The sequence below is a fragment of the Berghia stephanieae genome, chromosome 9 (assembly GCF_034508935.2).
Source record: "Berghia stephanieae isolate SIO BIC M18660-M18661 chromosome 9, UCSD_Bste_1.3, whole genome shotgun sequence".
NCBI classification, from domain to species: Eukaryota; Metazoa; Mollusca; class Gastropoda; order Nudibranchia; family Aeolidiidae; genus Berghia; species Berghia stephanieae.
Window position 1 is genome coordinate 28989929 of NC_088368.1, and position 12123 is coordinate 29002051.

Here is a 12123-nt window from a genome sequence, read left to right on the forward strand (position 1 = left end):
AAGTTAAGTACACCATATTATTTTGATTTTTTTAAAACATGTGTTATCCCATCTGCATTATCTAGCCCTGTATCATATATTAATAATTAATTTCAGGCTTTTGAATTAAAAACTAAGGCACCGGTTGAACGTATAAAAATGCATTTGATTATTATTCCTCCCCATACCCAGGGAAAGCATTGTGAATTGTGCGCTCCAGGATACACAAGAAGCACACCTAACAATCAGGATCCCAGCACAAAATGTATTCCATGTAATTGCAATGGTCACGCCAAGCAAAACTGCAACCCAGATACGGGTGTGTGTACTAAAGTTCCATGTGATCCCATATCTGGGGTGTGCCAGTGTGCAGACAATACAGAGGGTGATCAATGTGACAAATGCAAGATTGGCTACTATGGAGACCCAACCAAAGGAAACCCTGGTAATTAGATATACCCTTCTAAGCAATGTGTGGTTAGGGATTTGAAGCCAACTCTTACAGCATCCATTATCTTTCTGTGTCTTTTAAAATTAACCAACCCTAACTAATCAGACTTTATCTCAGTTTCTTTAGTGCTTAGATGAAAAGATCAGTAGATAGTCTTATAACTTGTTATTTAGACTTTGCCTTAGAATTTATCCAAGTTTGCAATAATCACACAATATTACCTCCTTTGTTTTTCAACAAAAGAATTATTCCCTGAATGATATCTGTATTTAGTAACATTTAAATGTTCTCTGATAATCGTTGTTCATAATAACAGATGATTGCCTCCCATGCGCATGTCCCGGAATCATCGTCAAGAGTGAAGTCAATGTATTTGCCCTTTCTTGTGAGACAAACCCCCAGGGAGCACCAGTATGCAAAGATTGCTCTGTGGGTCATACGGGGGACCATTGTGAAATTTGTGTGGATGGATACTTTGGGACGCCAGAAAATGCAACGGTAATTTAATAACAGTTAAAAAGATGGTACTGTCAATGGTGATGTTGATGATGAGGATGACTATGATATTAATGACATACATTATTTGAAAGAAAGACTGAATAAACAAACAAATGCTTCATCAACATCATCATCATCACCATTATGATCATCATCATCATCATCATCATCATCATCATCATCATCATCATCATCATCATCATCATCACCATCATCATCATCATCATCATCATCATCATCATCATCATTATCATTATTATCATTATCTTAGCACTTTTATCTGAAAACGTCATTGATTTCCACATTTGCACACAGAATGCTGAAGGGAAGTGTCAGCCTTGTGTATGTAATGGACGTGCTGACACGTGTAACCCAAGAACAGGAAAGTGCGTAGACTGCCGGAATAATACAGCCGGTCAGGAGTGTGATATTTGTGCTCCGGGATACTATGGAGATGCTATGACCTTCTCTTGTCAGGGTAAGTTATTATTCCTATTAGTTAGAATAAGGTAATGAAATAAATGATAAGGACCCAAATGGTAATTGTAGATGGAATGGTATCAGACTCACTATATGTTCAATTTGGAGTACCCAAGGCACAGTTTTGAGACAATACTATTTTTATCAACATAAATGACATCGACAAATGTTTAACAAATCAGACAAACTAAATAGAAAGCAAAAGAAAAAGAGCACAGAAGGATGCTGCAAGATACGCAACAATAGCAGTACCGAAGCAAACATGAAAAAGCTATAATGGCTTCCCCTGGCTGAACAAAGAAAAAGATCCAAACTAACAACTTTTTTTCAAGGGAATATAATCAAAATAATGACATACACAACTAAAAATACGAGAACCAGACAATCCGGCCTCCAAACGTTCATCCTCCCGCTATCAAATCTTTATTACCAAATACTATCCTATCCACCTGTGGAATGGTCTTCCAGATTCAATTAAATAACTTAGCAGCTTCAATGACCTCAACTTGCAATGGAATACATATAACTTGGAAAGTAGTCCTTATCTCAATGTGTTTGTGTTCTTGTTATTATGCTCGGGTACACTGAGTCTCAATTAATTAGAAGAGCAAGAAGAAAATTGAGACGAAAAGTAAAAAGTCAATGGTAATTTTTCACCAGGTGTCAAAAAGGCTCATAGACCATAGTCGGGATACCTTGGTGCTGGAAATTGAATCTATTGTCAATTATACATTAATTTCGGTTAACTTTTTATACTTATTGAGGAAAATGATTTTAGTTTATTCATATCTTTTTATTATTTTTACACTTTATTCAATTTTCAACATCTGCCTTACAATCACACTGAGTGAGGGGATTTTATCTCATAACTTTTATTTAGTAGTACTCTTTGTTTATGAAAAAGCAATCTTATTTTACCGCCTGCCATGAATCTTTGACGATCAAAATCTTATTGGCATTAAGTGAAATTATGAACAGCTCAATCATTGTAGTTGAAGAGAAATACAAATTAGACTTGTTGCATCCAAGCACAGTTGTGTGTTGTTACCCTGATGACTTTCTTCGTGATGATATGAGGCAGTATACAACCTAGGCAGTTTTTCGAAACTTTGCTTAACACCCAAATAAACATTTCTCAGGCATAAAAAGGTCTCTTTCCCTTTTCCCCTCTGCCCCCCCCCCCCCCCCCCCCCCCCCAAAAAAAAAAACAACAAAACAAAAACAAAAACAAAACAAAAACAAACAAAAAAAAAAAAGAAAGAAAGAAAGAAATATATATATATAAGAACTTAAACAATATATAAATTTGGATGAAACAGCGGCATATTTCTTGTTTTTAAACCTCAAACTGGATTTACATCTCTGACCTCTCTAGAATGCGTGTGCAAGGCTTACCCGGGTTCAACAGGTGGCTGCGACCCCTCCAATGGCAAGTGTGAGTGTCTCCCCAATGTTGGCGGCGATGTTTGTGACCTATGTGAGGACACAGCTTTTAACCTTCAACCCCAGATTGGGTGTGAGCTTTGCAATTGCCACGAGAATGGATCAACGTCTGCAATTTGTAATAAGGTCAGTTTTTAAGAGTGTCCCATGTACTTAAAATAGAATTGTTTGGAGACTTACCTATTAACTCACTCAACCCTAACACCGGCTATATCCGTAGTTTACCCGGATTACTTTTACCCCAAACCTATTTATTACATTTTTCTGATATAAATTATAGACGTAGTACCAACGCTAATGATTTTAGTTTTTAAATGTTAATGGTAGTTGGATAAAACTACCTAAATCTATGTACATGCTCATTTTTAATACATTTTTATTCCAATTTTGAAAAGTAGCAAATATCTCTAGGGTTGAGTGAGTTAAGTTATCACTTCAGGTTTTGACTCTCTCAAGTGTCACGCAAGCACGCTTCCATATCAGTTTAGCACCTCAGCTGAGCTTCTGGTGGTGTTGTTTTCCTCAGAGAGTGTTAGAGGAAGCATTGTGACCCACTGTTATTTCGAGGTGAATCATATGCTAAAAACCGAATTTATAGTAAAATATGAAACTGGGGTACAATTTATGTTATGTTGTTGAGAAAAATGATAGCCTTAAATGTGACCTCAACTAAAATTTCACATTTCTGGTAATTTTAACTTAAATCTTCTTAATTGACATCTGGTTCAATCTGACATAGTTCTATTTATAGCCAATGAGTCATAATACACATTCTATAAAGTACAAGTTTTGCCAAGTCTTGTGAATTGTTTGAATGACATTGTTAGTCTTGTGTATGGATATATTAAATGAAGTATCTGCTATAGATGTTGATGGCTGATATCATTGAATTTTGGTGGGAGATTGTTCGGACTGAGCTCCTCAAGAGGTTTGCTTTCTGAGACTGATACATGACTGTTCTTTTCAGCCATCGATCGTTGTGGCATAATAGAATTGTATTCGTTATGATAGTAATACCCAGATGCTGTTTTCTTGTTTACCTTTATGTTGAATCTTAGAAAAAATGGTTTTGTTTTAAATGCAACTAGAAGGAATTGGCATTGGATTGAATATATCTTTAGGCAAAAAAAAAACATAGAAAGGGTAGTAGATAATGATGGTGAAGATGATGATGATGATGGTGATGATGATGATGATGATAACGACGACAATAAAGAGAAAGAGAAGGAGGAGGAGGAGGAGGAGGAGGAGGAGGAGGAAGAAGAGGAGGAGGACGACGAAGGTAATATTGACCTCCTGATTTCTGATCAGACATGCTACCATTACACCACAGACGATACTGGATAGTTGGGACGATAATCAGAGGTTGGAGACCCAATCGAGACAGGCTGATTTTTTAAAATGTTTTTTTTCTTATATTTTTCTCTCTGCTTTGTGTCTTAATTTGTCACTTTGATATTTTCAAAAATAAAATGAAGCTAACTCAACGGTCTTCGTCCTCGTCCTCGATTGCTCGTGTTCACTGTTTGTGTTTCGTGATGCGGCGTGGGTTCACAGCTGAAACGCCTACTGATCCTTGTGAAGAATATTATAGGCATTGCGCTTTTAACTTCATATGTGCAACTTTTTTCAATTATCTTCCTTTTTTATTGGCGCTGAAATGACTTACAAGCGTTTCTAGCGCATTAAAATCCCTTACTCAATAAAACAAAATATAATTATGTGATGCAGTAAAAAGATTTTAAATTTTTATATACGAACAATTCCAAATTTGTCTCCACAGAACACAGGGGATTGCCCTTGTCGAAATCTGGTTAATGGTAGACAATGTAATCAATGCCAAGACTCTTACTGGAACATCAACACTGTCACTGGCTGTGATCGTAAGTTTGTTTTGTTTGTAGGTTAGCAACCACCTTTCTTATTAATAAAGTCAGAATTACGACGAATTTTGAATTGTGCTTTCTAGTAAGTAGATTGTAAAACAAACAAGACATTCATTTAAATGATTCAAATATTATTTTTTGAGGCCATTGCACGAAGTTTGTTTACCCTCAATTTGACTAATACTTGGTGGGGTACTACTTTATATGGCAAAATGCAAACTGTATGTAGCCATAGCGACAACACTTTATTGCTACAAGAGACGTTCAGATCCTCAAAAAAATTAATTTTACACCTTACAAGTCCACATGGGTTGCTGACGGAATTAAGAAACTGGAATAAATGTGTTTTGTTAATCTACATTTTTATTTGTTTTATTAATAAAAGGAAGCATTGGAACATTTTTATTTTAGAATGAGGATCTGGGGTCTTAGTTAGACATAAGGTTTTACCATTTTGACCAGGGGAACAGTCATATTAATGAGACTCAAGATTCAGTCTTTAAAGCCTAAATCCCATTGTTAAATCTGCTCCCTTAGAAAAATGTGTTTAGTCTATAGTTATAACAAAAAAGCCAAAATGTCCATGGAGCCGGAGATAATCCTGGTTTCCAATCATAGCTATGCCTTCAGCATAACAAGGAATGTCAAAGGTCACATTAACTGAACAAGTCCTTAATAATATACTGCTTTAACCATGACCTTTGATTTTGTTTCTTCTGATCTGTACATATTTTAAAGATCAATTAGAATATTATTTTGAAAAGAAATATAAAGAAATATTAATATGATATATTAAAATAATAGTATCATAATAAATTGGTCGTTTACATCTTTATTATTGAAGTCAATCATTCCCTAATTATTTATTTTTCACTTTATTAATATTTTAGTTTAAAATAATGTTATCCTTATTTGAAGGTTCAATTCCCTATTAATTTGCAACCAAAAAAAATCAAGTTCACATTGCAATTGATTGTTTCTTCTGATCTGTACATATTTTAAAGATCAATTAGAATATTATTTTGAAAAGAAATATAAAGAAATATTAATATGATATATTAAAATAATAGTATCATAATAAATTGGTCGTTTACATCTTTATTATTGAAGTCAATCATTCCCTAATTATTTATTTTTCACTTTATTAATATTTTAGTTTAAAATAATGTTATCCTTATTTGAAGGTTCAATTCCCTATTAATTTGCAACCAAAAAAAATCAAGTTCACATTGCAATTGATTGGTGCTTTTACAAATTTAAATCATTGAGAAATTCTTTCCTTATCTTTTCCTCTTCCATTTCAATCAATTGAAACAATAAAGTAGTATTCCTTCAGAGCCATGGCCCATGGAGCCGGAGTTTATCCCGGTTTCTATAGCGTGAAACGGACAATAGCATTTACTTGCTACCCTTTGGATAGGATGCCTGTCTATCGCAAAGTACATTCATCCGGATCTATCAGACCCAGCTGTCCAATCACTGCTGGGTGGACCAGGAAGCCAGAAAAAAAAAATCTCGACTGCACCCGGAATCGATCTCGGTCCCTTTGCTTGTTAAGCGAGTACTCTACCAACTGAGCTATCGGGACACAATGATTGACAGAATATATTTACAATTCTTACACTTTATTTTTATTTCTTTTACGATACCATATTAATTACTCCTCCACAGCCTGCAATTGTAACGAGCAAGGCACAGCCAAGAACGGAGATGAGATCATCCGAACTTGTGATGTCATAACTGGGAAATGTCAATGTAGTTTGCCAGGAACTATCGGAAGGACATGTGACTCATGTTCACCTGTCACAACTTGTGAGTGCCTTATCTTTCTTAACTGATAGATAACAATTTGAAATTGAATGTAAGCTTCAATTTAATATACGAAAACAGATAAAATGGACGTTTCGGGTTTCCCCTTTATCAACAAAACATCTTAACAACGCCACTACCACATTATATCATTCGTCTGTAGTGTTTCATTCATCCTGTTTTTTTATAAAGGGGAAACCATCATCATCATCATCATCATCATCATCATCATCATCATCATCATCATCATCATCATCATCATCATCATCATCATCATCACCATCATCATCATCATTATTATTATTATTATTATTATTATTATTATTATTATTATTATTATTATTATTATTATTATTATTATTATTATTATTATTATTATTACTATTATTATTATTATTATTATTATTATTATTATTATTATTATTATTATTATTATTATTATTATCATTATTATTATTATTATTATTATTATTATTAATAATAATAATAATAATAATACACATTTATATAGCGCTCATTCTCGTGTAAAACACAAGCTCTGGGCACTTTACAATATAAATATCAATTTTAAGTGAAAAAATAAAAAAATAAAATAATAACAACAATAACAATTCATAGCCAAATCAAGGATTCATATAGAGTCAAGAAAAACAAATACAGTAAAAATGTGTCTTGAGATTCTTTTTAAAAGTAGGTAAAGACTTGCACTCCCTCAGACCACGTGGTAGTTCATTCCAAATCTTGGGGCCGAAACAAGCAAACGATCTATCACCAAATTTTGTTCTTGATCTTTTTTCCGAAATTTTCGTTTGGTCATTACATGATCTTAAAGTGTAATTTTCAAATTTACACATGACCACGTGATCTGTGAGATATGCCGGTGCTATACCAGCCAAACACTTATAAACAAGACACGCTGCTTTGTAATATGTGCGCTTTTCAATGGGCAACCAGTGGAGAGAGGCCAACAAAGGGGTTGCATGATCAAATTTTTTTGCCAAAAACTAATCTTGCAGCATTATTATTATTACTACTATTATTATTATTATTATTATTATTATTATTAATATCATTATTATTATTACTACCATTATTATTATCATTATGATTGTTCTCTTCCCCATGATTTTTTAAACTTGTTTTCAAACAAGGAAGGGTCTCTTTCACTTTCACTTCTTTTTCTCCACAGACAAATTTGATTATGTCCAGCTCTTCTACCTAGGTTTGTAAAATACATTGATATGTTATATTATCTATAATAATCTCCTTTAGAAGTGTTAACTATTTTGAGCTGCTAAAATGTCTATTGATTAATTTGATTTGATATTTATTTGGTCTTTAAGTTAAAGTAATTAACTTATGTTCGATACTCTATGCAGCGTTGTGGCTTTGAGGTATGGCACCTGCCTTCAGATTGATAAGTCCCATGTTCCTGCTCTGGATGGTATAAAATTAAATCCTTGAAAAAGATTCTTCCCTTACATTCTACCCCCTAGTACTTTGTCATCAACAGTGTTGTCTCTTTCCAACCCCCCCCCCCCCCCAAACTGTAATAGGGTCTCACATACATCATGTCTCCTAACATGATAAGTGTTGCTGTTGGCTTAGGACTCCTTGTAAATTGATTAGAGTACATTTGTTGAATATTTCGCCATATTTTTTTATTGAGGCAAGCTTTTATTTACTGAGCAACACTCAGTCTTAATATGTTCTAATATTTTGTCTCTTTCTTCAGGAAGTTTTCCTCAATGTGAATTGTGTGGTGAATGTTTTGACTCTTGGGGTGTCGTCATTGATAATATAGGCAAGGAAACAAAAGCATTGGATGACACCACCAACGCAATTTGGCAACATTATGGTGAGTAGTTACCATCTCTGCCGCTGTTATCAGCATCATTTTTATTTCGTCATCATTTGTCATCACTGTCCCATTTACTACTATTTTTACCAACAGCTGCATGCAAATCAAAATCATCATCATCATCATCATCATCATCATCATCATCATCATCATCATCATCATCATCATCATCATCATCATCATCATCATCATCATCACCATCATCAACATCATCATCATCATCATCATCATCATCATCATTATTATTATCATTACCGTCAAATCCCATATGGTAATTTAAAAAAATTAACAAAGAAGAAGAGAAGAAAAAAAGGAAGAAATAAAAAATAAATACAAAATTTTACAAAAGAAAATTTTTAAAAATATATATGTATGTATGTATATATATTCCAACCAGACAACCAGCAACCAAAAGATATCAACACAGCCCTTTCTGTGACGGAGGACAAAATTGAGAAAGCCACCGAGTCTGTCGGGACGTTTGAAAGTATGGCACAGGATTTGGTGAAACTTCAAATTAGATTTAGTCAGGTATGTTAAAACACGAATACCATGTCAGAGATTGAATTAAAGAAATTAAGGAGCAGGCACCAGTATAATATAAAGATCTGAACAAGTGTGTATGAAAGATCCCAGACAAAGTAAGAAAGAAAAATAGAAGAAAAAAACCATCCTATAAAATCAGTCTACCTCGACTGGGGATCGAACCTCAGACCTTCTGATTACCGGTCGGACGTGCTACCATTACACCACATATTTTTATGTACCTCCCTGAAGGTACATTGTCACTTTTTAAAAGTCCAATTACATATTTTTTAATTGTGATTCAATTGTTTTGCTAAATTTTGATTTTTTCCCACCAGATTAATTAAAAAAAAAGAAAAGTCTTTAGAAAAATAATTATGATTGAATTTAAAAAAAATTCCCATCGGTGGTTTTATCTTAAAAGTATTACCAAATATCTTCTCTGAAACAAGTTTATAATAACAGTTGATGTAACACAAGATGGGTGTATTTCTTCCACTTCCACTTCTTCAAATTCAGTTGGATTTGGAGGGGAGGGAGGAATGTTTGCATTGTGTAAATAGCTATTTTATATCTCTTTGCCGCGGTGGGTATGCGTTCAGAGTAATCCCAAAGTTCTGTTTCAGAAGTGTGACTCATTTTACCTCCTAAAATATTAATCTTGTTCACGTCCACAACAGCTCTAATATTCCCCATAATAAAAACTCGTTCAAACAAAACAGGAGTTGCTTTTCGTATGACCAATGACCCACAGAACTCGCTTTTGAGCTAGAATTGGGAATTCTTGCACTGAGTCAAGTCCTTGATTGATTAAAAAAAAACCCCACTGTTGGCTTTCGTTAATGTCTCTATTTTATTTACTCTTTCTTTACATTTTTGCAACTCTTTTCAGGCAAACATGAAAGGAAATGTACTTGGTGAGAGGGTTAAAACCTTGTCCAGCAGGGAAATTGACCTTAGAAACCAGCTTGCTGCACTAGAGGCTCTCACCGCGTTGATTAAATTGACGGAGTCAACCACTACTACAGTGGTAGCTTTACAACAAGAGATGGATACATTGATGCAGAATACCCAAGTAAGCTGATCCTTTCTTCTCTCAGTTTATACAGTAGTGACCAAAGAAACGTTACAATTTTGATATGCTCCCCATGGTAAGAAATATGCATTAACTCTCTCCTTACCAGTCATTTTCATTTTTTTCCCCAAAATGGCAGGCTTACCCACCAAAAAAAAAAAGATTTTTAAAACTCAAACAAGCTCTATACAAATCAACGTTATGTTCTTATTAATTAAACAAAGATTATTCTTCAAAGTTTGCGATGTACAAAATTAACCTGAATAAGAAAAATGTATATTGTGTCGTAACAAATGTGACGATTTTGCTGTAGGTGGTAAGGAGAGGGTTAAGGGCAAGGATATTAAAGAAGATTAAATTCTGCTTACAATTGTTACCAAATATTGTTATACATACATTACTTCAAACGAAATATGGTGGTTTGAAAGTAATCATTTAATGTTCCCTATTTGGCAAAAATAGAATTAAACACAAAATAATGCATTTACTGTAGCAAGTTTTCTCCACTTGAGTCAAAAAAAAAAGTTACACATTTCTCCACATTAGTTGACAACAAATTCAACTTTTATTTGTTAATTCTGACATCATACCAGATTGACATTGTTGGCACATACTAATTTACTTATTTTCTCATCAGGCTTCTATCAACAAAGGCACATCTTCATGGGAATCCATTGAAAACCTTAAATTTGTGGTTGCTGATCCAGTGGACAGAGAAAGGCAGTTACGTAACCAAGCAGATGCGTCCATGCAGATTGCCAGATTGGCTAATCAGACCTTTCAATTGGCAGGTATACACTGACGCTCTTAGGGGAATTTATATAATAATGCATTTACTGAAGTTATTCTCATCATTATTTGAATATGCTCTTTATGTAAAAATGTGATGGAGGCAATTAAACCAAAGCTGATTCTAAAAAATATAATAATGGTAAGAAATAATAATAATAATAATAATAATAATAATAATAATAATGATGATAATAATAATAATAATAATAATAATAATAATAATAATAATAATATTGATAATAATGATAATAATAATAATAATAATAATAATAATAATAATAATAATAATAATAATAATAATAATAATATAATAATAATAATAATAATAATAATAATAATAATAATAATAATAATAATAATAATAATAATAATAATAATAATAAAAAACAATATACTTTGTTCATCCCACATCTCCAGATATTGGCAAGACATTATAGTTTATGAATTCAATCCGTCGATAGTTTAAGAATCATAACACAATGAAACCATTTTACTTCTCAGACATTTTGTACCAAAATAATCTCAAGCCAATGTCTGAAGACAATGCTGGTGAATTGGCAACCGCTGATCAAAAACAAAAAGACGCCGCGGCAAAACTGGCATCTGTCGAATCAATGGCAATTGAGGTGACAACTAAAATAACCGACACCAGAACTGCCTTGGCGTCATTGGTGGGGTCTGCCGAGCAGTCACTCAAGAACACAGAACAAATGGTTGAAGATTTGAAGGTTAGTCAGGGAATAAATTGATAACACAATACTTAAACAGAGAATACTTGAATAAGAAAATTTGATAATAGTTGATTGAAAGAAACACAACCACAGCTTTAATAAAAAACAAAAAGATGTAAAAATAAAATGGGACAGCATATATTTCCAGTATATAAAAGTATACTGAAAATAGAATTTGAAAGCTGAAATATCAAATTTAATTAATCAATAGTCTTCGTAGTTTCTGTTGTTTGTATTTTTACTGAAGATATTGCAAATGTACAAAGCAATCTTTTTTTTTGGAGAAAAAAGCTGTTTAAATTTTCAAAATATATTTATATTAATTAAGGACAAAGTTAGAGGTACATATTTCAGTACCTTGTAGTCGAAGACAACATTAAAACATTTTTTTTGCTCATACCTCAAAAACAGCACAGCATCTTCGAATATAATACCAAATTGACATGAATTACATTTGTCTTCGAAGGGACTTTGAGTTCACGCTATGTGACCTGTGGGTCCTGGGATCAGGTCCTCTGTGGGCAGCACAAAGTGAATCCTTGGAAAATGTATTTTACACTAGAGTAAAATGAGAACTTGGACAATAACAGCGT

At 33.3% G+C, this 12123-nt stretch overlaps 1 protein-coding gene across 5 annotated transcripts in view; it reads left to right on the forward strand.

Annotated features, from left to right (window-relative positions):
- Positions 1-12123, forward strand: part of LOC144980001 (uncharacterized) — a 66299-nt gene that overhangs the window by 44155 nt on the left and 10021 nt on the right. For all 5 annotated transcript variants that reach the window (XM_078927437.1, XM_078927436.1, XM_078927434.1 and 2 more), the window contains 12 exons: positions 172-424; positions 747-928; positions 1244-1406; positions 2784-2977; positions 4635-4734; positions 6409-6549; positions 7736-7768; positions 8282-8404; positions 8805-8938; positions 9825-10007; positions 10645-10798; positions 11301-11527. In XM_078927437.1, coding sequence (XP_078783563.1) covers positions 172-424; positions 747-928; positions 1244-1406; positions 2784-2977; positions 4635-4734; positions 6409-6549; positions 7736-7768; positions 8282-8404; positions 8805-8938; positions 9825-10007; positions 10645-10798; positions 11301-11527 — 1887 coding nt within the window. The remainder of the gene's footprint in view (positions 1-171; positions 425-746; positions 929-1243; positions 1407-2783; positions 2978-4634; positions 4735-6408; positions 6550-7735; positions 7769-8281; positions 8405-8804; positions 8939-9824; positions 10008-10644; positions 10799-11300; positions 11528-12123) is intronic.